The sequence below is a fragment of the Xiphophorus couchianus genome, chromosome 1 (genome assembly GCF_001444195.1).
Source record: "Xiphophorus couchianus chromosome 1, X_couchianus-1.0, whole genome shotgun sequence".
NCBI classification, from domain to species: domain Eukaryota; kingdom Metazoa; phylum Chordata; class Actinopteri; order Cyprinodontiformes; family Poeciliidae; genus Xiphophorus; species Xiphophorus couchianus.
The window spans coordinates 1,867,473-1,895,021 of record NC_040228.1 but is presented as its reverse complement, the minus strand read 5'-3'; the positions used below and the strand labels follow the sequence as shown (position 1 = coordinate 1,895,021).

Here is a 27,549-nt window from a genome sequence, read left to right as displayed (position 1 = left end):
CAGGAGAAATGCAAATTATTTGAGGGAAAAACAACAAAAGCTTTTGCAAGCTCTTCTAGGCTGCTGGGAGCAACTGAAATTATTCTAGTTTGCATCTGGCTGTTCTCCCTTTACGCTGTTAGCAGATTTAATGTGAAACAAAGCAACTTTCTTTAACTGCAATTTTATGGGGGAATTTTTCTGCCATAATCCAAGAGCACACATGAAGTCCTGCTTTCAAAATAAAAATGTAAGCAAAAATATTAAAAGTTTTGAGAACAAAAGACAAGAAATCCTGTTTTCAGACTAAAAATGTGTGCTCTTGGATTATGGCAGAAAAATTCCCCCATATAATGTCTTTAATCTATCTAAAAAAAAAAATAAAAAAAAGCCAAAGCAGATGCACAGAGGCATGAAAAAAATTTTCACATAGAGATTTTTTTTTTATTTCCTTTTTGCCCTGAACATTGAATCCAAAATTAAATTTAAAATGAACAGGAACCAGTGAAAAGTCTTTAAAACCAGAGGGGTTTGAGCTCTTCTGTTTCCAGTTAAGAGACTTGAGAATAATATCCAAATCATCCTTGTGGAAAACATAATAGAACCCCAGCAAGAACCAGGATGTTAGGGATAATACATTCTGCTCTGCCTGAAAATTGGAATGGAAAAAGTCCACGCACCAGTTCATAAATTTCACTCAGATTAATCATCTCCTAGTGAAAGAAGATTCTCTTCCATGACATTAACCAGGCAGCGCATGCTTGAATATCCTTCAATAGAGATGAATTAACTCTGCAGAGATGAAGCGATGTAACAAACCCATATCCAGTTCTTGCAAAAGCTTGACGTGTCACAACCAGTTTTAAGGTTCAATTACTTTTTCACATGACGCCAAGCTGGTGCGGATGGTCATTTTAGTTTAAAAAAACAACAAACTATTCATCTCTGTCTATTTCTAAAATTTGCTTGATGATCTAAAACATTCCTTTGTAATAATAAAAGCTAAAACAGAATAAATATGCAAGGGTGCACATACTTTTTTAACAGTACTTTATTTTCAGGTGTTTGCTCATTGCTGAAATAATTTAAACATAAACCCTTTTGAGCCTAAATGAACAAGATTACAGACCATCTTACTGACTGTCAGTCAGAGGCATCTTGATCTCAGCTGTAACACAGACTGCTATTATATGTGGAATCCTTCATACACAACGGCTATCTTGGATGATATGAGTTACAGCAGCATTTTCTTTGGGGTTAGTAAAGTATTTTTTAACTGAACTGAATTGGAGCCCTGCTTTAAGTATCAGTTGGTCACAATAGAGTGAGTCTGTTGTTATGACGTCCATTAATGTGAAGCGGTGTAGATGAAGGGCGAGTCCTCGGTCAGCACCAGCGAGCTCAGAGTAATCCTGACGTGACATTTGACATCAAGGATGGCAGTGATTTAATAGAGCTTAATAGTGTTTCCTCTCGTTACTTAGATAAAGCAATCTATCTCTGCAACAGCAGCTCTTTAAGCAACAGTAAAAGCAGACAAAAACACTTGCATCAACCTTCATATCCTTTATGACAGGAGAAGCAGTTACAATAACTGACTTAATGTGACTGCATCTTAAACACACTGCTATTAGATTTCAAATAGGAACTTAGAATGTGCATCGTATTATCTATTTGATTGATATTAAATGACTTAGTTGCTACATAATGCTGCATTTGCCACAATATTATATTTTTGTTTTTAAATGCATTGCCAGCTTTTTCTGTTTAATATAAAAAAAAACAAGTATTCCACCTTGAGCTGTGTAGGAGTATTTATTTTTTTAATAACACTACTGTACTTTCACCTGATGCCTCATTCAGTCATTAAACAGAAGTAATTCCGTAAAACCTATCTAAAGTTAAGATTCGTGACTTACCCTTTTTTGAGTGAGATGTCAAACTTTAGTTTCCTCCAGTGCTCGCATGACCCGAGCTGGAAAGCGTCTCATTCCGTCTCTCTAACAACTCTGACCAAGCCCACAGACTGAGCTGCAGCTGTCAAGTCAGCTGACATCACGTGCCCCCCGTCCTGCCGGTACTTTCAAAATAATAGAAACAGCGATTTAAATTTTTGTTTAAAACCTCGGTAGTCTTAACATCGGATTCTAATTTATTGAAGGTGATAAATATGGATTTCACTGTAAAACAACCAATTTTAACTACAAAACACGTACCGGAGAGGCATTCATAAAGAGAACTATTGTGGTGTCTTGTGGCCTCATGTCCAGCAAAACAGCGCCATCTGCTGGTTAAAGTTGGATGTCTTATTGCTGGACTTGTTCCTTAATAACTAGCCGACGTATGACCCGGTCAGAAGCGGAACGAGAGGAGCTTCTCCTCTTAAATCAGCACAATGCCAGTCAGAAATTACCTGCAAGTGTGTGTGTGTGTGTGGGTGGGGGGTAGGGGGTGTATGTGTGGGGGTGTGTGTGTGGGTGTACGTATGTGTGCGCGTGCAGTGGGTGTGCATTTACAAAGTAATACTAATACAAGCAATATTATTAAATTAAATAATGTATACACTTGTGTTGTTTTGTTGAAAGAACTCATTATCTTTATTCTTATTCTAATCTAATTAATTGTTTAGCTTGATTAGCTAGATTTTATTGATTTTATTACCATTATTAATATTAGCTGTAGTGCATCGTAGTATATAATACTGTGTATTATATTTTCTTATGTTGTGAAGTTGCCCTTATATTACAGTCTCTGATTCTTATTTTTCTCTTTCTGTATTTCTTACCTTAGTTTCAACATGTATGGTACACTTGAATTTGTCCACTGTAGGTCAAGAAAATATATTCTTCTATTTTATTCTGGTAATATTTCTGGAAACTGATGGCAGATTCTCTATGGGCAGATGGTGCCACCATGGTCTGCATTGCCAGGCAGACCATGGTGGCACCATGCCTGGCAATGCAGACCCTTCTTGGACGAGCTGAGTGGATCATCATATTCATGCGCTCTTTGAAAGGTGTGCAAACTCCGCTTGGCCGGCACGTCGCTCTGCTTTCTTGGTGACAAAATGGTGCGTACCGAAGGAACTCTTGATTACAATAATTTAGAGAACAAAAACTTCATTCAATGTAATTAAATAAAGTGTTAACGAGTTGACTTTCTTTTTAGGTGAAAACAATCTGATTAAAAACTGCATTAAAAACATTGTGATTAACGTTGTTTAGTGTGTATTTTTTACCTGTTGTATAGTTAAGAATTTGTGCTCCACAAAAATATTTGACCAATTTGTGTGCAAAACAACGAGGGTCTTCTGAAAATTCATCCCCTTCACCATTTCGTACCTTTTAACGAAACGATCGTTAATGTTTACTCCATCTAAGAGATTCTATGATCCTATTTTGACTATTTGAAATTATTTTTCCTGGTCATAGCTGACTACAAACCAATTCGTCCCGTCAGCCATTAGCACCCACAAGTTTTATACCTAAACATTTCATACTAAAACCAGTGTTTTTTTGTAATTCAGAATTACAAATAAGACATAAATATTTCTGAATAAAATTTCTCATTATTATATTTTTTGAAACTCCTCCATGGGCTGCCACCTTATCGTGGTGGAGGGGTTTGAGTGCCCCAATGATCCTAGGAGCTATGCTGTCTGGGGCTTCATGCCCCTGGTAGGGTCACCCAAGGCAGACAGGTCCTAGGTGAGGGACCAGACAAAGTGCAGCCCGAAGACCCCAATGATGAAGGAAAACCTTGGACTTGGTGTTCCCTCGCCCGGACGCGGGTCACCGGGGCCCCACTCTGGAGCCAGGCCTGGAGGGGGGGCACGATGGCGAGCGTCTGGTGGCCGGGCTTTTACCCATGGAGCCCGGCCGGGCTCAGCCCGAAGAGGAAACATGGGCCCCCCCTCCCATGGGCCCACCACCCGTGGGAGGGGCCAAAGGGGTCGGGTGCACTGTGTGATGGGTGGCGGCCAAGGGAGGGGACCCTGGCGGTCCGATCCTCGGTTGCAGAAACTGGCTCTTGGGACGTGGAATGTCACCTCTCTGGTGGGGAAGGAGCCGGAGCTAGTGCGTGAGGTCGAGAGGTTCCGGCTAGAAATAGTCGGTCTCACCTCGACGCATGGCTCTGGTTCTGGAACCAGTCTCCTTGAGAGGGGCTGGACATACTTCCACTCTGGAGTTGCCCAGGGAGAGAGACGTCGGGCAGGAGTGGGCATACTTGTTGCTCCCCATCTCGGCGCCTGTACGTTGGGGTTTACCCCGGTGAACGAGAGGGTAGCATCCCTCCGCCTACGGGTGGGGGGACGGGTTCTGACTGTCGTTTGTGCTTACGGGCCGAACGACAGTTCAGATTACCCACCCTTTTTGGAGTCCTTAGAGGGGGTACTGGAGAGTGCTCCTCCTGGGGACTCCCTTGTTCTGCTGGGGGACTTCAACGCTCACGTGGGCAACGACAGTGAGACCTGGAGGGGCGTGGTTGGGAGGAACGGCCCACCCGACCTGAACTCGAGCGGTGTTCTGTTGCTGGACTTCTGTGCTCGCCATGGATTGTCCATAACGAACACCATGTTCAAGCATAAGGGTGTCCATATGTGCACTTGGCACCAGGACACCCTAGGCCGCAGTTCGATGATCGACTTTGTCATCGTTTCATCGGATCTGCGGCCGTATGTCTTGGACACTTGGGTGAAGAGAGGTGCGGAGCTGTCCACTGACCACTACCTGGTGGTGAGTTGGCTCCGGTGGCGGGGGCGAAAGCCGGTCAGACCTGGCAGGCCCAAACGTGTTGTGAGGGTCTGCTGGGAACGTCTGGCGGAATCCCCTGTGAGACGGAGCTTTAACTCCCATCTCCGGCAAAACTTCGAACACGTCCCGGGGGAGGTGGGGGACATGGAGTCTGAGTGGACCGTGTTCCGTGCCTCCATTGTCGAGGCGGCCGATCGGAGCTGTGGCCGCAAGGTTGTCGGTGCCTGTCGCGGCGGCAACCCTCGAACCCGTTGGTGGACACCTTCGGTGAGGGATGCCGTCAGGCTGAAGAAGGAGTCCTATCGAGCCTTTTTGGCCTGTGGGACTCCGGAAGCAGCTGATGGGTACCGGCGGGCGAAGCGGCATGCGGCTCGGGCGGTTGCTGAGGCAAAAACTCGGGTGTGGGAGGAGTTTGGAGAGGCCATGGAGAAAGACTTCCGCACGGCTTCGAGGCGATTCTGGTCCACCATCCGGCGTCTCAGGGGGGGGAAGCGGTGCAGCACCAACACTGTTTATAGTGGGGATGGTGTGCTGCTGACCTCTACTCGGGACGTTGTGGGCCGGTGGGCAGAGTACTTCGAAGACCTCCTCAATCCCACCAACATGCCTTCCACTGAGGAAGCGGAGCCTGGGGACTCTGGGTTGGGCTCTCCAATCTCTGGGGGCGAGGTCGCCGAGGTGGTTAAAAAGCTCCTCGGTGGCAAGGCCCCGGGGGTGGATGAGATCCGCCCGGAGTTCCTTAAGGCTCTGGATGTTGTAGGGTTGTGTTGGTTGACGCGACTCTGCAATATCGCATGGACATCGGGGGCAGTTCCCCTGGATTGGCAGACTGGGGTGGTGGTCCCCCTGTTCAAAAAGGGGGACCGGAGGGTGTGCTCCAATTATAGAGGGGTCACACTCTTAAGCCTTCCTGGCAAGGTCTATTCAGGGGTCCTGGAGAGGAGGGTCCGTCGGATAGTCGAACCTCGGATTCAGGAAGAGCAGTGTGGTTTTCGTCCTGGTCGTGGAACACTGGACCAGCTCTACACCCTCAGCAGGGTCCTGGAGGGTGCATGGGAGTTCGCCCAACCAGTCTACATGTGTTTTGTGGACTTGGAGAAGGCGTTCGACCGTGTCCCTCGGGGAGCCCTGTGGGGGGTTCTCCGGGAGTATGGGGTACCGGGCCCTTTGATACGGGCTGTCAGGTCCCTGTATGACCGGTGTCAGAGTCTGGTCCGCATTGCCGGCAGTAAGTCGGGCTCGTTTCCGGTGAGAGTTGGACTCCGCCAGGGCTGCCCTTTGTCACCGATTCTGTTCATCACTTTCATGGACAGAATTTCTAGGCGCAGCCAAGGTGTTGAGGGGATCCGATTTGGTGGCCTCAGGATCTCATCTCTGCTTTTCGCAGACGATGTGGTCCTTTTGGCTTCATCAGATCGTGATCTGCAGCTCTCGCTGGATCGGTTCGCAGCCGAGTGTGAAGCGGCCGGGATGGGGATCAGTGCCTCCAAATCCGAGGCCATGGTCTTGAGCCGGAAAAGGGTAGAGTGCCTTCTCCGGGTCAGGGGGGGTGTCCTGCCCCAAGTGGAGGAGTTTAAGTATCTCGGGATCTTGTTCACGAATGGGGGAAGAAGGGAGCGGGAGATCGACAGGCGGATTGGCGCAGCGTCTGCTGTCAAGCGGGCGCTGTACCGGTCCGTCGTGGTGAAGAGAGAGCTGAGCCAAAAAGCGAAGCTCTCGATTTACCGGTCGATCTACGTTCCCACCCTCATCTATGGTCATGAGCTTTGGGTCATGACCGAAAGAACGAGATCGCGGATACAAGCGGCCGAAATGGGTTTTCTCCGTAGGGTGGCTGGGCTCTCCCTTAGAGATAGGGTGAGAAGCTCAGTCATCCGGGAGGGACTCAGAGTAGAGCCGCTGCTCCTTCACATCGAGAGGAGCCAGTTGAGGTGGCTTGGGCATCTGGTCAGGATGCCTCCTGGACGCCTCCCTGGTGAGGTGTTCCGGGCACGTCCCACCGGGAGGAGGCCCAGGGGAAGACCCAGGACACGCTGGAGGGACTATGTCTCTCGGCTGGCCTGGGAACGCCTCGGGATTCCCCCGGAGGAGCTGGAAGAAGTGGCTGGGGAGAGGGAAGTCTGGGCCTCCCTTCTGAAGCTGCTACCCCCGCGACCCGACCTCGGATAAGCGGAAGAAGATGGATGGATGGATGGATATTTTTTGAAAGCTTGTTCTTACAGTACATTGTAGGCTATATCAAATTATTTTTCGTTATGATTCCCATTTGCACCAATAAATATATAAAATATGACTCCTGACTAAATCAAAATAACTCTTAATTTTGACATAATCTATATGAATGAAACATATTTTCCTTAAAACACAATAGACAAATTCACCCTATTTGGGACTTATGCTTTTATGACAACTTAATTCTGTAAACAAATCAAATTCTTAGCAAATTAATTAATAACATTAAATTGTTTGTTAACAGGTGCGAAATGGAGCCGTAAATGCATCAGCATGTTTACTGATCGCTCATTGGTGCAATCAATCTGTTATCTGAGCCAATCATAGAGCGAAGGGGGGTGTCTAACATGCGCCCCACCTTGTTTCGATCACGTGACGAGAGCTCACGAAGATGGTGGAAGTTTCTTCTTCCTCTGAGTGAGACACCCCGACAGAAACCCAAACATCCAGTCGGACCAGAGCTGGGGGAACGTTCCAGCGCCGCCAAAAACATCCTTCAAGCCTCCATTTGGTTCTCGGTAAGACTAAAGCAAATACCTGTTTGTCTCGGTAAGGTGGTTTGTTTTTAGAGACTCCGTAGTTTGGGGTTTTCATTCTGCCATGATGATACAGGCCAGCAGGCTCTAAGGCTGATACGGCATCAGGTTGTCAAACCTGAAGACTTGCTGACGTTCAACACGTACACAGCAACTACACCAGCCAAGAAAATACAACTGCTCACAGTGACAGCTCCCTGTTTCACTCTCCGAGCGGAACTTACTGTTCCCGGTGCTCGGCTACATTTGTTAGCACATTCCCAGTTCGAGCAAGTTATGTAATGTTTGTCATGTTTATTAGGCTAGGGTGCCAGAAAAGGCTAGTGGAGGCTCGAGCAAGTAGAGAAAAGTGTTCCCTTCGTCATTTGAAACCTTTCTGTAGTTGGATATTCTTTAACTTTTACAAATACGAACGAATAAAGTAAACTCATTAACTTCGTAAAACCCAGCTGTCAGAAATGTTTTCCATTTACAAGGAAAGTGTCGACCACACCTGCTACTGCGTCACTTAATGAGCTGGCTAATTACGTTCACCAGCAAAATACAAGGCAGTAGTATTAATGCCATTGAACTACACTGCTCAAAAAAATAAAGGGAACACTTAAACAGGTGTTTCACACTTAAAGTGTTCCCTTTATTTTTTTGAGCAGTATATTTTGTCACACTTTTTTTTTTGACAATTTCTTTCTAATGGCCACTCTTCCAAAATTGAATGAGTCATTATTAATAGCTTATTAATTTTCAAAAGTTGACAGAAACTAAACACAAATTTCTCTTAGGCATTGTGGGACGTTGTGAATTAGTGGTGAAATTCAACTTTATCAACCAACAATGTGTTGAAACCCATTTAGGTGTTCAAATTTGTTCCAGTACAAGCAGAAAATGATCAAGTTCACAGGTTTTCTCCATCTTGGGGGGGGGAAAAAGGTGGCCCCTGGACAAATAGGTCACCTCCTGCATATGTATTTTGAAAGACAGCCTTTATCATTGATATCGTCGTTTTCTGTTCCTCCATTAAATATTAATATGCTTTTATTGCCGTTTTTACCAAGAGCCCTTTGTTGGCGCCTCTGATTAATGCTCTCATTGCCAGGCCTGTTAGCATAGGTGGGCAGTAGTTCTACTATATTCTATTTTCAGATGGGGCTATCAAGGGCGTAAATCCCATCTCATTATTGGGGGGGGACCATAAACATGAAAATTTTTCAAGAGCAATTTTGGGGGAATCGGCGAGGTTCCATTGAAATGTAACATAAAATGTGGTTTAAAAACCTTTTAAACCACATTCAAGCTGCAGAACCAAAAATGGCTAGTAATGCACATCAAACATGTTTTATTCTCAGTAAGCAGCCTGCAGAGAAGTAAAACAAAAATTCAAATCTTGCTTAGATACGAGTTTTGTTCAGTCTGACTGATCTAATCTCTGCTACACCTTTACAAAAATTTAAGATTCTAAATTCAAAAGCTTTAATGAGTAATTCCTCTTAATAAAATTCCTCATAAACATTGCTTTATTGAAATGGCTCCCAATACAAGTTATGGCCTATTTAAATTATAACTTGTTAAGTTGCTTTATTTTTAAGCCTTTTAGTTTTGGCATGAACTGGGTAACTGAGAACAAATAAGTAGATAGAAATGGATATCTGGGGAGTATCATAATTTAAAGGTGACACTTAAAGCATGAGAGTTTATATAGAAAAAAAAATTCAGATTTTATTTTGTGGTTTTAAAGGCTCTACGTTGAAGACAGTGAGAAATAAAGGCATAACATTTTGTTAATTTCTATCTGTTCTCTCTTCTGTTCTTGGCTCCCACACACAGAGCTGGGTCCACTTGCTCAGCCCCTCCATCCCATTTCAAACTCTTCTAATTTAACTAAAAGTTAAAGAGTTAAATATGAATGAGATGTTTGCTACCTTTAGCAAAAAAGCTTAAGTCTATGAAAGCAGTGTAGCAGTTTTGCTAATAAGGCAGTTTATCATTATTCAGTCAAAGTAATGAAATAAACTGCAGTCTGATTTTTATTAATGTGTTTCTTCCCGCTGAGCAGTGAAGTAAATAAAATGTTTACATGTCTTTTGCTGAAAGTATTTACTTACTGGAGAGTATTTTATTTGTGATGCAGAGCCACAGCAAACAGGTAACTCCTTACTTCAGCGGCTCTGTGCCCTGTTGCTCCTCTTACACTTTAGACTGAACCATTGTTCTAATAATAGTAGAACAAATTTAATCTTATTTTTTTCTGAGATAAATGGCAGATTTATTTTGGGGTTTTTTTTGTTTCCTTTGCCTTTTCATATTGATAGTATTTAAATGCAAATGTTTCTTCAAAGATTTTTTTGGGGGGGGACAATTCTAGACTTTGAAGAGAAGAGACTGAAACTTCAAAGAGATCTGTCCCCCGTGCCCCCCTCTCAGGATTTATGCCTATGGGTGCTATGCGAAATGTTTAAAGCTTGGAAAATTATTTTACATCATACATTTACATTTTTTAAACGTTACTACTTTCTCCCTGACCTGTTTGCTATCTGAAAAACCCCTAAGAATTTCATAAAACATATGGATTTATACTAAGATTAACTAAATACATGTACTAATTGATAAGTAGGATAGAATGCTAAAAGAAAATATTTTGTATATATTTCTTGTTTCATCATAGTCTTATTTCTGTGTGCAAATGGCTATTAAACAGTCCCATTGTTTTTTTGTTTTTTTTTTATCCTTTTGAATCTTTTTCCAGAGTGGGTTAGTGTGAGCAGACAGAAGTGTGGATGAATGGAGTCTTTTCTATAGCTGTGTGCTCTGTCTGAATGTAGCTGTGAGCGCACAAGTCCTGCAGAGACAGCAGCAAGGTACCAGAGATTCTCTCAGCAGTTCTCACTCACCATGCTGTTCGATGCCGTTTGTCCTCTGCCCTGCTGTTTCCAAACCAGACAGAGAGGCAGTGAGGAAGCTCTTGGCGGTCACTGTGTAAAATTTGGCGACAATCTGAGTTGGAAGATCTTCTTTCCATTAGCTGCAGATCAAGTAAAGAAGCTTTCTTTGGCTTTCAGATTGCATCTCTGGCACGGATGCACCGATCCACTTTTTTCACTTCTGATATCAATACCAATATCTGAGGCATAGCATGGACCAATACTGATCTGATACAATTCAAATGACACACATGATGGAGTTCTAGCTACTCTAAATACAGGCTGATTGTCACTCAATAAATGAAAAGTGCTCAAAGTTATTGAGAAATTGACAGAAGGAATGACATTGGTCTATAATTATCAAGACCGTAATTCCCTCCATCAATAAAGTAGGAATATTTTTCCTAATGTAAGAGGGTTTTTTCTGCACATAGACTATGAAATTTAGCTCAAGTAGGAACTGCTGTCTCTTCTCTATTTCAAATCAAAGCAATTATATCATGATAGTAAAAATGGTGATATTTTTACTCATGGTTGTCACTGTAAAGTGAAAGTCTCACTCTGGTCCAATTGAGGGTTAGGTAGTTTTGTTTACAGGGAACTGTTAACCCTGGTCCCTGTCAGCTGGCCTAATGACATTGTTGCTGCAGCGTAAATAGCAATGGACTCGGCAAACACTCGACTTCAGGCACTCCAGAGGCAGGACTGTGAGAAATGCAGAGCTGAAGGCAATTGGGAACATCGTGACATAATAGTTTTTATTTTCAACATGAGTCAGTGGAACGTGGCGCAGTACAAACACGTTTGGATGTAGTCACCGTCTGATCTGTGATGCCCTGCGACAGACTGGCGACCTGTCCGGGGTGTACCCCGCCTCTCGCCCGGAACGTAGCTGGAGATAGGCACCAGCAACCCTCCCGACCCCATTAGGGACAAGGGTGAACAGAAAATGGATGGATGGATGTGGAGTCTCTGCTGTCACAGCGGAGAGTTTCAAAAATGTTAACACTTCAGTGTTGGCTATGTAGACATCCTGAGGTTTAAAATTCAGCAAACACCCAGGCAGAGCAAAGCTAGCCTTCTTCTGGAGCTTCAATGTCAGCTGTTGCAATGAATTATTGACTAAGATCAAAGCCATGGTCGGAGTGAAAGTTTAGCTAGGGGCTGCTCTGTTTCTCCGCCGTGCATTCCTGACTAGCTGGAGCGGGGACCATGCATTATTCAGAGCCACTCTAAGGTAATAAACCAGATTCAAGGACAGATTGCAGGATCTGGTTCCTGTGCACATGTCCTGATTCCTTGGGATTTATTGTTTTTTGTTGCTATGATACGGGATTCACATCATTCATGAATGCCCTGCGTTATAATTTGCTCCCTGGTTTTGGAGCGGACTCCTGTCCGCTTAGCATCACATATGCATTCGAACCACACCAGAGTTCACCTCAATCAGATCTAGATCTAGGTTTGTAGGTGGACCAGAGTTTGGTTTTTTGGTCTGCATCAGAGTTTGATTGTTCATTTACATCTCCCCATGTGAACCGGACTTTCTAGGCAAACAAACTAGAGTTTGATTAAAGCTCTCTAAGCAGTCCTGGTCTATATCTGCATCAACCACCTGCATGAACTTTGATTAACTTTTAAAAAAAATTATTGTAGTAAAATGCAGAACGTTTCAGACTTATGCTTTAAAGCTAGAATCTGCAGGTCAGACCTCAAGGATAAGGAGAAATGAATATCTGTCTGGATACTGCTAACTCCACTTCAGTGTTAGACATCTATAAATAATATTCTTTCAAAGTTCAGACTAATTCACTCTTAGACTCAGATTTGTTTTGAGTTTAAAGCTTAAAGATGGTGTATGTTGACCTTTGCCCTCTTATCTATCGCAGCGGTGAAACTTCCATTCCATTCACCTGAAGGCTTGACTGGTAACTCTTCTAGTTATTTGTGTTTTAATATGCCTTTGTGTTTTGGATTTCTACTTTCTGTTGAGGCTTTTAGAGATTTTGGGGGGGAAATATAATAAGCAGATGTGTGTCTACAATCATCCAGTCTATGAATTTTAACATCAGGAAGAGGAATGAAATTGTATTTTTAATGTTTCCATTTCTTGAGTCTGAGATGAGGCCTGTCATGACACCAAAATTTACTGGACGATAAATTGTCCCAGAAAATATACAGAGGAATAATAATATTGGTGTTTTTTGAGAATGTTTCAAGTAATATAAAGGTAAAAGAACATATTGTCAAAGACTCATAAAGGTTAAATTCTAATGAACATTTAACACTGGAACTTGAAGACAAATTAAATTTCCAAAATAAACAGAACAAATAAATTCAGACTCTGTAAACAAAATTGTCCTTCAAACAAAAAAATATCCAGATGATACCAAAGCAGCAGACTGAAGACTTTTATCATCCAGTTTTTGGCACAGAGAGAGAGAGAAAGAAACGAGAAGAAAGATAATTAATGCAAATGGAAATTATAGAGATCATTTTAATTTATTATGCAGGTAATGCATTATTGCTAATTGCAACAGGAGGGCTTCGTTTTTCAAATCTCATAAGAGGCTACTGGACCAAAAAGGGGATCACAGTTGCATATATAGAAATTCATTAATCTAAAGTTTTCAGTCAGTAACATCTGATGAATTCTAATTAATGTACAATTTGAGCAAAAGAATACCAATGAAAAATAATTAATCTGACATAAAGTAATTAACTGCATAAGCATGAAATGGAGTGTATACATATAATAAATTGCAGCTAGTTATGAAATCTGAATTGGCGAAGGCATGAATTGACCCAGACCTATAGGAAACTGCTTGGTTTCCATCTTCTTAATGATTTGTTCTCTTCCCTTCAGGCCCTCTTCCCAGCCCTATGTCATGGCTAGTGGAGTCGCCAAGTCAAGCACCTCCAATGGGTACCCACCGAAGGCACAGCTACAGATCACTGGTAAGTTTTAACACTTGGTTTTAGGTGGAATTAGGTACAGGAAGGGAAAAGGAGTGGTGGTTGAACTATGAGCTCTTTCAGTTTTCAAATTTTTGTCTGAAGAAGCACAAGGTGATGAAACTGCAGAGTGACTGTTCCTCACAGATAACAAGTCTGAAACACCCACTAACTTTGGACCAAAGTAAATGGAGTCCACTTCTCTTTGTTAATGGACTTTGGATTCCACTGTAAAGACAATAATGTCAGCACTAATTGTTATTATTCTGAGTAATGTCCAGGCACTTCTACATGTCTGTATTGTAGTTGTTGGAGTACAGCAACCTCCACAATTGTGCGAGTTAATCTTTGGTCATCATTTTTTAAATTTTTTAGATATGGGCAGGTAAAACTGAGCCATTTCCTGATTTCTGAAGACTAACATATGTCTGCTTTACTAAAATAGTATGCTCACTTATGTTTCCTGTTTTGAATAGGAAATGAAAGACTACTCGGTGTCATTTATACCCTGAGATGCATCACTACACAGTAAAAACAGAAAATCTTACCAAGTACTTTGCCTAGTTTCTAGTGCAAATACCTTGATACATTTGAAATGGGACAAAACTAACTTGCATCACTTCAGCAAGTTATAGGAGGTTGTCAATAATTCCTTAATATTGATGAAAAAGTTCTAGTTTCACTGGCAGATTATTTCACTTACAACATGAGAAAAATGTCTTGAAAACAAGTACTTTTTTTAAAATCAATATTCAAAATGTATTGACTTAAAACAAGATCTTACATTTTGCTGAAAAGTTACTTGTGAGTTTGCTTTGTCACATTTCAAGTGTACTAAGACATTTACACTAAACTCTAGACAAAAATAGATTTTTTTGCAGTGTAATTAAAATATCTTCTATACTTGGACTAATTTAGGGATATGAATAATATTTGATGTTTTGTGGGAACAACTAATAATTGCAACTCCGGTGTCAAAATAAATTGTCTGAAATGGAGTTTTTTCCTCCTTATCAGTAAATGTTTTCATTGTGAGGTTATATTCCTGCAGTAAAAGATACAAGAACGTCTTTTATTGCATTGCATTAGAGTTTCACAAGTCTTTCTTACTGGAACCAGTAAGCATGTAGAGCAGTGTAGTTGAATTAGACTTTACTCTGGCTTTAAACCCAGCAGTCTGTTTTGTTTACTTAAGCTTACTGTAAAACCTGCCTCATATTTGCATCCCAGCACAACCCCGCAGATAATGCAAACACACTACAATAATGGGGAATGCATTGATTAAGATAAAAATTTATACCACAAAATATAACTCCATTGTTTCAGTTTTTCACTCTTGGATTGGTCATGTTTTAGCTCCTTATCCTTTTTTATTTTCATTTCCTGCTAGTGACTCTGTTCTATGACACCTCCTCTGTTTGTTTCAGTGCTATCAGCAAAACTGAAAGAAAACAAGAAGAACTGGTTTGCTCCCAGTCCTTATGTAGAAGTGACAGTCGACGGGCAATCCAAGAAAACAGAGAAATGCAACAACACTCACAGTCCCAAATGGAAACAGCCGCTCACTGTGTAAGTCAGCATAACTGAAGACTCATGTGACATTGTTTCACAGATATTACCAGGACTTCACTTCAGTGACTAGTCGGGGAAAAATTAGCACATTATATTTTGGATTCACTCAGCTTTAGGAGGCAGTGCATCATGCCTTGCGCATTACTTGCCTTGAAGGCTTAAATGTTACCAATGAGGTGTTTCTGAAAACAAGTCTGCAATTCTTGAAAACTGTTGAGCTATTTCCAGGTTTGACTGAAAAACAGCAATTTTCTTTGGATTAGTTTTTTTTCTTAAAACTATAAGCTCACAGAGTTTTATGGAAATTTTAGTGCTGCTTTCTTCTGCTGCTGGAGCAAAGTCCTCTCAAATGTTTCTTATGGAGTGAAAATAGTGTCAAAAAGATTTGTGTGTGCGTAAAATGATTTGTGCGTGCGTAACAGGTTTTGTGCGTGCGTAAAAAGATTTGTGCGTGCGTAACAGGATTTGTGCGTGTGTAAAACGATTTGTGCGTGCGTAAAAAGATTTGTGCGTGTGTAAAAAGATTTGTGCGTGCGTAACAGGATTTGTGCGTGCGTGAAAAGATTTGTGCGTGCGTAACAGGATTTGTGCGTGCGTAACAGGATTTGTAAACCTTAAAAATAAAATACATGTTGAAAAAGTACACACAAATCACCTGGTACGCACACACAAAACTGCAGTTACACACAAATCCGGTTACGAGTGCACAACTATTTTTGAGACTCATTTCACGCCTCGGTGGAAGCTCCAAGATTTGTGTGTAGATGGTGCGTTTACATGCTAGTAAAAGCTGGGACATCTGAGTTTTCTTCGGAACTGTTTCTTTTTTCCACAGTTCAATACATATTTCTCTCTTTACTTGTCTCGTGGCTTAGACATATTTTTGTGAGAGAAAAATACATATGTCATTACACCCACGACTACTTTTTAATACTATAAGATTGTTTATATATGAATCCGCATTTGGGACCTATTCAACTGTAATTACTTGGGTAAAAAATTCAACCACTAGGTGGCGGAAGTTTATTCCGCTCTGACTGGGAAAAGCCTTCATTCAAACTGAGAGAAGAAACAAGAGGATGGCGGGTCAGCCGAGTGATCGTGTTCGTGGTTTACCGTCCGAAGTTAGTGGATGTTAAAATTTGCACGTTTTCCTGACCGTTGTAATGCGTATTTGTTAGATTATTTCAGATTACGTTTTACGTTTCAAGTAGTTCGACCCAAAGTTCTCGCCCTTCTATAGCAATAGCTCATGTCTACGTTAACTAAGCTACTATTAGCCCTCGATTAGCATCGGTCCAGTTTAAAACAGAATCTTCCTGGCCCATTACAGCTATGTCTACGTTTATCACCATGCTCAGCTATTTTTATGATGCCGACAATAATGTAGGCTTAGGTGACGTCTTTTATTATTTGAAGGATTCATCCCAGTTCTCCTCACTAATTGTAGTTTTTGATTTAAATTTTTTTTTAGTTCTGCTACAGACTTATGTTTCGTCTATCACCTGTATATTTTATATCTTACTGTAATCACTTAAGATTTACTCTTCTCTACATTTCTTCCTGGAATATGATGGTCATTGCTTTCGTACCAGAAATAAATACGTAGAACATCTCTTAACAAATGTACAAATGTATTCTATGCCATACATATACATCTGCACCGTTTTTTATATTAGATTCATGCAGATCATCAATATTTCAAATTTTGAAAATATAACCTCATCCAACACTGAAGCCTTTGTAAGCAGCTGAATATAAGTGTAGTAACTCGGCTGAATCTTTAAAATATTAATATTTCTGTTACTTCATTATGAGCAAACCACATTTCTCATTACTTCCATGTGATGACTTACATTTTTGGACAGATAATATGTTAAGTTGTGCTTCACATTAACTAAATTGTAATTGTAGCCATCTAGTGAAATTATATTTCTATTGTCCCCAAAAAGTGCTAATAATGTATGTGTTTTCCACATTTCAGTCAGTGTTCAATTTTTCACTTTATAAATTGCATAGTTGAAAAAGGACATATACAAATTAAATATGGAATATTTTATTAATTATCTGCCAGATAATTAATAAAATATAATTATAATAAATTATAATAAAAGACGTCACCTAAGCCTACATTATTGTCGGCATCATAAAAATAGCTGAGCATGGTGATAAACGTAGACATAGCTGTAATGGGCCAGGAAGATACTGTTTTAAACTGGACCGATGCTAATCGAGGGCTAATAGTAGCTTAGTTAACGTAGACATGAGCTATTGCTATAGAAGGGCGAGAACTTTGGGTCGAACTACTTGAAACGTAAAACGTAATCTGAAATAATCTAAAAAATACGCATTACAACGGTCAGGAAAACGTGCAAATTTTAACATCCACTAACTTCGGACGGTAAACCACGAACACGATCACTCGGCTGACCCGCCATCCTCTTGTTTCTTCTCTCAGTTTGAATGAAGGCTTTTCCCAGTCAGAGCGGAATAAACTTCCGCCACCTAGTGGTTGAATTTTTTACCCAAGTAATTACAGTTGAATAGGTCCCAAATGCGGATTCATATATAAACAATCTTATAGTATTAAAAAGTAGTCGTGGGTGTAATGACATATGTATTTTTCTCTCACAAAAATATGTCTAAGCCACGAGACAAGTAAAGAGAGAAATATGTATTGAACTGTGGAAAAAAGAAACAGTTCCGAAGAAAACTCAGATGTCCCAGCTTTTACTAGCATGTAAACGCACCATCTACACACAAATCTTGGAGCTTCCACCGAGGCGTGAAATGAGTCTCAAAAATAGTTGTGCACTCGTAACCGGATTTGTGTGTAACTGCAGTTTTGTGTGTGCGTACCAGGTGATTTGTGTGTACTTTTTCAACATGTATTTTATTTTTAAGGTTTACAAATCCTGTTACGCACGCACAAATCCTGTTACGCACGCACAAATCTTTTCACGCACGCACAAATCCTGTTACGCACGCACAAATCTTTTTACACACGCACAAATCTTTTTACACACGCACAAATCTTTTTACGCACGCACAAATCTTTTTACGCACGCACAAATCCTGTTACGCACGCACAAATCTTTTTGACACTATTTTCACTCCATAGTTTCTTTGCAGGAGAGTAATGACAGCTTTGTTATGAAAAACAAAGCATAGCTTTAACTACAGCAAAAAAAAACTTCTTGGGGACAAAAATCTTTATGGGAATAAAAACTTTAATCGCATCTCTACTAGCAAACTACAAAAATGGCTGAGAGGGGTGGAGTGAAAGTCTTTATGACCTGGTGGTGGGCGGGGCTGGAAGTGCATCTTTTGCATTTACAGGGACGGCACAAAAATGAGTTCCTCTCAGAAAAACCTCAGAACAGGAATAAAAAAGGACTGGAGTGACAATAATGAGGAATTCAGACCAAAGCATTGAAGTTCCACTTTATTACTGAATGATTTAAGTGGGAAAATGATTTAAAATCATGAGATGTCCAATCCACTGTAGACATACTTGACACAAATTCCTTTTGAACTTTATTTTTTATGTTTTAAAAAGAATTTGGAAACGTCGGGCACTTTATATTAGAAATAGACAAACTCTGTGTCACAATGTTTTTTTTTTTGTTTGTTTTTTGCATGTCTGGCCTTAAGTTTTAAACAATACATGGTGCCAAACAGGCCTCAGTTTTCCATTATATTTAATAAAGAGCTCTTCTACAGTTTCTTTTAGAGCCTTGACAACAGAAGCATGTATGTACGAAGGGAGGTAATTGGAGCCATGTATTCACAATGTCTTTTCCTGGTGCTGGTCAAACAGCTGTCATGGTGTTATTTATAGACACTCTATGTTCTTGAATAGTTTGACTATTAGCCAGAGGAACATGTATGCAGATGCTTTAGATGATCTAGCTAAATAATCACCTGCAATATGTTTTACCTGAAACCTAGTATCAATACATTTGTGCAGACCAAGTATCCTGGATGCCATAAAATGTATTTTCATAATAAAGAAAATGATACAAGGACCCTAAGGGTCGCTAAAAAGCAGAAGCTTTGTTTCTGGATTTCTCTGGATTTATTAAAACATTTTGCCTCAACAGGATCGTGACTCCATTCAGCAAACTGGTGTTTCGTGTGTGGAGCCACCAGACCTTGAAGGCAGACGTGTTTTTAGGTATGGCCATGCTGGACATCAGCGAGACTCTCAAGTCCAACGACATGAAAAGTGAGTAGTTGGAATGCAAACAACTGTCAAAACATTTAGCCCCCTGCAGTCATCTGGTTATGAAACCATCATATGTTACTATAAGCCATGTATGACTGCCAGTTGCTGTTGAGATGAACACCAACAGTTTAGGAAGAGGCTGGGTACGCCGACTCATGGTTCACCTCACCTGAAATGGACCAGCAGAGCTCTACACACCTGAGGAAACAAATTGTCTGATCTGGAGCAGAGATGCGCCTGAAACATGCAGAACGCCCACTCTTGACAATTAAGCATACATTTTGTTAGAGTCCACACCTAAATCTCAATGAAATACGATAGAGAAACTTGAATCCTTTGAATAGTGATGTTCACACTTGGCCTGTCAAAATTTTGCTGAGTGATAAATTGTCCCAGATGTTATTGTGATAAACAATAATATTGTTGTTTTGAGACAATTTTCAAGTACCGTATTTTCCGCACTGTAAGGCGCACCTAAAAACCTTCAATTTTCTCAAAAGCCGACAGTGCGCCATATAATCCGGTGCGCCTTATATACTGTATATACCAATATTGAGCCACAACAGGTCTCGCAACTACAGTAAGCAGCCGCCGACTTCATTTTCCTCCGTAGAAGAAGAAGCGCACAGTGCATGCTGGGTTTTGTGTAAAGACCCTAAAATGGCTCCTATTAAGAGACACGCTTATGATGCAGAGTTTAAGCTCCAGGCGATCAGTCACGCAGTAGAACACGGGAATAGAGCAGCAGCGAACGAATCAAAGTGGATATATATTGTGATTGCACTAGCGTTAGATTTACCTTAACAGTATCAGATTGTTTTTTACGTGTTTATTGAATCCAGGAAAAGTTCCCCTCCACTATATGTTATACCTTGCTGTTGTTAAAAGATAAACTGTGTCACAAAAATACCACGTCACTTACTTTACCTCCGGGAAAATAATAAAACAGCTGTTTATTCATTTTGGGAATGAACGGAGTTTTCAGAACGCTGGTTTGTAATCTATTAATAAAGTTTGACTGACCTATCTGACTGTTTTGTTGACATTCCCTTTAGCGCAGCTCCATCTAATGGATGCATAATGTAACCCCAGCCTCTACTGTAGCGTCTATTCTATGCGCCTTATAATGCGGTGAGCCTTATATATGAAAAAAGTTTTAAAATAGGCCATTCATCGTAGGTGCACCTTATAATGTGGTGCGCCTTATAGTGCGGAAAATACGGTAATATGATGGTAATGGCACAATAATGCAAGAACACATTCTCAAAGATCAATAAACTTTAAAGTCTAATAAATATTAACACTGGAACTGGAAGACATTTAAAATATCTAAAATAAATAAAAGAAACCACAAATAAAATGAGTTATGAAGTCTCTGTAAACAAAACTGTTCTTCAAAACAGATCTAGTTGGGCCAAAGCACCAGACTGGATGACTTTTATCATCCAATTCTTGGTTGAAAGACATGAGAAAACAAACATGCAAATGGAAATTATTGAGCTTGTTTTAATTTATTATGTGGTTTATTGATTTATTGCTCATTGCCACAGGCCTAGTTTACACATGCTTTTGTATCCAACCTGACTGAGCTGGAGATGTTTTGCTAAAAAGAATGGACAAAGGTGTCTGCTGTAAAATTTCAAAGCTGCTGGAGATGCACCTCATAAGATTTGAAGCTGTTTGGTAGCAATAAGGGTCAGAATACAAAAGCATATAAAATTTTTCAGATTCAATTTATGAAAACTATTTTAATGTCAACTAACCTAATCAAAATGAGGTACTACGTATTTTGCAGGTCTATTTTTGAAAAACTTATTTGAGAGAATATGCAAAAGCTGAAGGTCTCTGGATACTTTTTTTAGTGTTGATGTGTTTTGCTTTCTCAGGCCTGCAAAGCTTTTTGGAGCATTTGAGATCATCAGATTGCATAAACAGAAAATGTTTTATCAGTTTGTAGCAAAACGCTTGGCTCTTCCTCACCGCTCTAGCATGTGAAACTAAACTGCATAGTTCATAAGGAATGTGAAAGATTCACACCAGTTTTTCTGAAATAGTTCTTCTTTCCCTGTGCTCATAGCTGAAGCTGGATCTTATGTCTATGCTTGTTGTATGTTGCAGCTGCATCTCTTGGTGACAAGTTGAGCAGTTTTGGAAACTAATCCAGTAGTGGAAAAACATGCAATAAAAAGCAGCTTGAATTTCATGCAGATTTCAGACTCTAGTAATAACCATTTCTGGTATGTTAGTCATTGAGAAGTCTGCCTGGTTTTTTGCATAGTTACACTCATTCCAGCACTGCTGATGGTTAACTTGTGGTGAAAATTACATACTGTGATTGATGTTCCATGTCAAAGCAGAAAAACGCACCGTTTTCAGAATAGCTTTTAGCCCAGATGATGCATCTTCTTTATGTACTTTACAAACAATCTCCTGATTGAACTTGCAACAATAACAATCCTAGGCAGAGGCAGCCCAGTAACTCGTTTTTTCTTTTCTTTCTTGTTCCTCTCATTTATTTGACATATTGCATGTGTATCTGTTGTCCAGATGTGATGGTGTTTTATGACGTTCGTCTGCACTTTATTTCACCGTTTTGCAGTGGTAAGGTTTTACAGTGTATTTCAGATGCAGATGTATTGTCTCTGTAGTTTCCGATCTGGTGCAGTCACTCCAGCTGCACGCTGACAGAGAGCACTCAGACATGGTGGGGGACCTGTCCGTCTGTCTGGACGGAATGACGGTGGACCCAGAAATGTTCGCCTCAGCAGAAGCCGACCACTACAGTGAGCAACCTGGATTTAAATTAAACCATTTCAGTTCATATTGAATGTTCATATAACAGTGCAGATTATATGGTATGGCAGCAGCTTTTAGATTTGTCTTTGTTTCTTTTTTTAGGTACATCTAATGGAGAATCATCACAGCACAATGGGGATCCTGCTGTAAGGTAGATAATAAAGGCCCATTAGTGGCACATCATTTTATATCAGTCAAATGTCTTGAAAGTAAGATATTTATTTGTTTAAAGTTGGAAAGAGATTATGCCTATTAATTTACTAATATAATTTATACATTTGTCTTAAGTGCAAGTATCAGAAATAACTGAAGGAAATAAGATTTCTAAAGTAAAATTGTGCATACTACTTTAAAGCAAATGTGCATTTTGGTGCATGGAGTAAAATTATAGATATTTTGGATGAGAAGTTGTAAAATGCTCTACTATAAATATTTCAAAACACTTTATAGGAAAAAAAAATTATACACTTTTGAGTTAATGAGGAGAATGATAAACTATTTGCAACTTAGTTTAATGCATACGACCATGAAAATGTATATTGTAATTATTGAGAAAGGGGCAGGTTTACTCAACATTTCTCTTCTTCCTGCTCCTTTTTCACTCATGTATATGAAGTGTTGTAGGAGAATCTGTAAATTTATGTTAAATGGAGTGAATAAACTGGTTGATGGACATCTCTAGCTTTATTTGGTCTTACTTTGGTTGTCTGTTTTTTTTTTTTTTTTTTTTTTTGGACAGGTCAAGTCGAGACAGCTCTCCAGCTGTGGACACTGATCACAGATCCTCTCCCAGCACCCAGAGGACAGTGAGCAGCAAAGGGTCTCCATCAGTGGGAGGACGGCCCGCCCGACCACCCAGACCCTCCAGGCCTCCTCCCCCAACGCCCCGCAGACCAACTGCTTCACCAGGTGGGACATGAAACCGCCCCAGACTGTACTTGCACAATATAACAGGTTATCGAAATGATCTACCCGCTCCATGAAACATGACCATAACGCTGACAAATGTTGACAGTCCAACATACTTTCTGGTTGTAAACCTTTCACACAGAAGTCTGATTGTCATTGCATTTAATTAGTAGTATGAACGACCAGGAGGAAAAATATAATCATATCAGCAAAAACTCTGACTTGAGCTTCAAGACCTGCTGTGTGAACATAGCCTTAAATTTCACCTGTGATTTGACATATTGTGAGGCTCTGGTTGTTTTATTAAGGTATGTTTAATTAGTTGTTTGCGTAATTGAATTTGTATTTTGAACACTATTTTGATGGGAATTTGACATGAGTTTAAATATATTAATGGAATAGTTTAGATTTGGATTGTAATCTAAATCTAGAATGTGGTAATTTAGCAGTATTTGTTTAGATGAATATTTTGTCTAAAGCAATTTGTATTTTGTTTTATAAGTTTATTTGCAATCTACAAGTGGCATGTTAAGTAGATGGCTGCCAAAACAATTATATTATTCCATCAAGCAAAATGGTAAATCTAGGCAATGTTAATTCTATATTTTCTAAAAGTAAAAATGTGAAAATTCAAAGTAAGAACAAGTAAATGTGGCATTATTATAACGAGCAAAAAATGCTACATTATTTTCGCAGTAGTTGCAATAATTGTTACAAATCTGTTATGCTTCATTACACCATGCCTCGTTATAATCCTCTGATCTCGTCGGTGCTTCCAGAACCAGCCGGGTTGCTGCGTGTCAAGCTTAACTTATCTGCATCAGATTCTGCTGATCAACGTAGTTTTCAGATTGGACAAACACAGGTGGATCATAAAGTAGCTCTGCTCTGCCAGTATCTCTGGCTCAGGCGCTTTGACCCAGTTGCTTTTGTCACTTTATAGTAACATTTTATGGGTTTTTCTTCCCCCTCAGCCTCTTCTACCAATGGGATGGCTCCCACAGAGACTAGCCAGGGCCAGGCAGCCTCTGATACACCGGTGCGGACCCCGGGGCCCTCATCTGCTCCGGACTCAAGCCCATCGACGTCCTCAAATAGGAGCTCCATGCCCGCCTCCACAACCGGAGGCGCAGCGACCAGACAGCCGACCACGCCTTCCCTCCCACCCAGAGCACCATACGCCAACGTTGGACCATTGCCTCCTGGGTTGGTTCTTATGCTGCAGTCTGCGCTGCTCAAAAAAGCTGCATCAGCAGAAAATACAGGAAGAGAAGTTAATGAGTCATTCGGAGAGACGGCGTTAGGAAATGGTGCCATCTTTTTAAGTCAAACAAAACCAGTAATCTTGATCAATTTAGGGCATAAATATTAATTTCTGAAATCAATGAATGTTTTCTTCAGGCTGTTGTGATGTAGTTGTTTTACAGGAAGAGCAAAATAAAAGCTTAAACTTCTAGCATAGGTTTGCCACACATGAATTATGGGAAATTTTTGCCTTTTTAAAAACTGTCTTGTATGTTTGATTCATTTATTTTTTCACCTGTTTGTTCTATAGATGGGAGCAGAGGGTGGATCAGAATGGCAGGTTGTATTACGTGGATCACATTGAAAAGAGAACAACATGGGAACGTCCTGAGCCGCTGCCCCCTGGGTACAACTTCTTTTCTCAAGACTGATGGCTTTAAATATGGATATATCAGTATTGCAGTAATTACAGTTCTTATTTTTAATATCTCTACAATGTCAGCTTGCATAGATTCACAGTTGAGGGAAAAGTGTCTTCTTCATGTTGTCCTGGTGATTTCTGTGAACTTGCTATATTAGCTGCTGTCAACAATTATTTTGATGCACAAGACAAATTATTGGGAGTGAAATTATTAGTGTGATTCAGGTTAAAATGCATATGTAACAAGTTTCAAAGAAACAGGTAAAGATGTGTAAAATAAACCTTTAAAAAATTGTTAAGATATCTTTTGATGCAGCAGAAAAATGGAACCTTTTTTCTGAATGCATTTATTTAATGGGAAGAAAAAAAAGTCTCAAAGAAGTAATTCTTAGTTACTGGTGGCGCAACAGTTTGAGTAATGGTTGAGTAATGGTTTGACCATTACTCAACCGTTACAGTTTGAGTAATGGTACTCAAATTAAAGGTTGTACATTTCTAAATGTTCTCGTGGGAGATGGCAATGCTGCTGGAATAAAAGATGATTTTATGATTTCCACATCTAGATGCAGAAATCTCAAATCAGTACAATTCATGAATAAAATCAAGGGTCAGATCTGTAAAGTATTTAAGCCACCTCAGATTCAGAATGTGTGTTAGATTTGATTTTAGGTCTAAATTGGTTGAAAATGGCTACAGCTTTTAGCTTTTACCTCTTTTCTTCCTATTTCTCCATATAAGAATTTTTTTATTTTCTCTTCAAGTGTTGCAGAAATAAACGTTTAATCTTCTGCGTGTCTAAAGGTGGGAGCGTCGTTTTGACCAGATGGGCCGTGTGTACTTTGTTGATCACATCACGCGAACCACCACATGGCAGCGGCCCACAGTGGAAACGGTGCGTAACTACGAACAGTGGCAACACCAGCAGAGCCAGCTGCAGGGCGCCATGCAGCAGTTCAACCAGAGGTTTATCTATGGGGTAAGACTTCCTCCTTAACATGTGATGGGAGAGTGGGGGAATGTGGAGGTTCGTTTTATAAAAAAACAAAAACTCTCAGCGGGAGAAAAGCGTTTTTTTTTTTTCTCACCGACCTTTGTTTTTTAAAAATGTTAAAGGGTAAATAAAGGAACCATGTTGTGAAGAGTTTAGAAAGAAAAAAGTGTCTTAAAGACATTAAACTGGTATCATGAGATTTGTGTAGTGGGAACCTTGTGAAATCTATTATGGATAAATTTTCTAAGTATATCCATATCTAAAATATATCTGAATACACAAACTGAATTCAGACAACTTGTGACTGAAGAAAAAAAAAAAATTGTAACAAAGATATTCAGCGTCTGTGATTCTGTGGTCTTAAGGCAGCATTTTATTTAATAAAGATTTGATCTGGAAATCTCTACACAACCTCAAAACCACTTCATCAAACCGCTTCTACTTCACCAATACAATGAAGCAACTTAAATTACATAAATATATTTCCACATCTTGTCATGGTTCTTTGTTTATCTCATGTAAAAAAACAAGGCAAGATTTTGATCCTGTGCTTAATAATTGTACCTAAATTTGTGTCACAGAATCAAATGGAACTCTGGAAACTTTTGTACTTTGTTACAATTTTATCTAGTTTTAGTAAAATTCAGTTTGTTTGTCTTTTTTTTTGTCAACATTTGTCCCTGAAGGTTCAAGACCAGGCAGCAGCTACTCAGAATAAAGAGTTTGATCCTCTCGGCCCTCTGCCTGCTGGGTGGGGTAAGATCATTAAAGGCGCCGCAGCCCTTCAATGGATCAGGCACATGAACATTGACCCATCATAACAGGTTGTAAAGTTATATTCAGTATACAGCCCAGATCCTTTTAGGAAAGTCAAGATAGGTTTATTTGAAAAGCATCGTTCATGCTCTGAGTGATTCAGAGTGCTTTGATGGAAAACGAAAGAACAGATATTAAGAAGGGCCAGTCAGAAATATTTAGACGTCTGAAACTGAGCCCAGAAAGTTTAATTTATGTTTCTATATGTACATATAAAACCTAACTCATGCAAAATTATACAGAAATATAGTAATCACATAGAAGTGTGGCTTAAAAACCCGGGTTTTTTGTCATGTTTTATACATTAGACCAGTCATCCCCAAGCCCCTGGCCACGGACCAGTACCGGTCCGTGAACTAATTGGTACCGGGCGGCACAAGAAATAATTAAATATTTCCGTTTTATGTATTATCCGAGTCTGAAGGATCTTTTATTTTGAAAATCCTTTAACCGGATTCTCTCTGTTACAACTTGCGCGCCAACATTGAGCCCACAAGCAGCAAAATGAGTAAGAAACAGAGGTCTTTGGAAAGTTTCTTTGCAAAGGGAAAAGGCCCAAAGAAGAGACATGAGAATGGATTTATCCTGGTAGGTGATTCTCACATTACAAGCCCGCTCTGTATGATCTGCGGCGACTGGTGTTCTGTCAGATCAGCATACGCCGTCAGATTGTCATACGCTTAGCACAAAGTGACGTCTATATCTGTCAGACAAGTATACGCTGTCATTACCATATGATTTTATTTCATCAGCAGCATAGAATCATGACGTAGATCGTCATACACATTTATAAACAACTGTAGGACATCCTGACTCAACGGTTAACTAGTCAGACCGTCATCAAGCAACAGGGAGGCGAGTTTTACACGGGAGTGTGTTGTAGTTGACTGCAGCTTTAGCTAGTCACTGCTTTAAATAGACTTTTAAACCACGACAATGCATGTATATTTATCTAGTTCTCATTGAAAACTGTTTATTGACTTATTTTCATCGTAACTTGTTGTGTATGGTGAACTGACAGGAGCAAATGAATGCATGCAGATATGTTTTCTGTCCCTTCAGAAAAGAGGACGGATGGCAACGGAAGAGTTTACTTTGTCCATCACCAGACCCGCTCAACTCAGTGGGAGGACCCTCGAACTCAGGGGTAAGAGAGGGAATTCAGCCCCGTCTTTTTGGCTTTGTTTTCCTGAAAACACC

The 27,549-nt window shown here is 40.3% G+C and overlaps 2 protein-coding genes across 4 annotated transcripts in view; one reads left to right on the top strand and one right to left on the bottom strand.

Moving 5' to 3' along the window:
- Positions 1–2,040, bottom strand: part of LOC114147240 (calcitonin gene-related peptide type 1 receptor-like) — a 35,350-nt gene extending 33,310 nt beyond the window's left edge. Inside the window, exon 1 of the mRNA XM_028021861.1 lies at positions 1,899–2,040. The gene's annotated coding sequence lies outside the window, so the exon portion shown is untranslated. The remainder of the gene's footprint in view (positions 1–1,898) is intronic.
- A 5,287-nt stretch (positions 2,041–7,327) lies between these two features.
- Positions 7,328–27,549, top strand: part of itchb (itchy E3 ubiquitin protein ligase b) — a 29,664-nt gene continuing 9,442 nt past the window's right edge. Inside the window, exons 1-14 of one of the 3 annotated variants that reach the window (XM_028001556.1) lie at positions 7,329–7,483; positions 10,242–10,353; positions 12,306–12,344; positions 13,283–13,374; positions 14,799–14,940; positions 19,047–19,171; positions 21,820–21,954; positions 22,070–22,118; positions 22,707–22,876; positions 23,851–24,082; positions 24,432–24,527; positions 25,344–25,518; positions 26,220–26,289; positions 27,412–27,496. In XM_028001556.1, the coding sequence (XP_027857357.1) occupies positions 13,305–13,374; positions 14,799–14,940; positions 19,047–19,171; positions 21,820–21,954; positions 22,070–22,118; positions 22,707–22,876; positions 23,851–24,082; positions 24,432–24,527; positions 25,344–25,518; positions 26,220–26,289; positions 27,412–27,496 (1,349 nt within the window). In that variant the 5' untranslated portion in view covers positions 7,329–7,483; positions 10,242–10,353; positions 12,306–12,344; positions 13,283–13,304. Of the gene's footprint in view, positions 7,484–10,241; positions 10,354–12,305; positions 12,345–13,282; positions 13,375–14,798; positions 14,941–19,046; positions 19,172–21,819; positions 21,955–22,069; positions 22,119–22,706; positions 22,877–23,850; positions 24,083–24,431; positions 24,528–25,343; positions 25,519–26,219; positions 26,290–27,411; positions 27,497–27,549 lie in introns of all 3 variants that reach the window. The other 2 variants (XM_028001478.1, XM_028001395.1) reach the window with 2 other exon arrangements.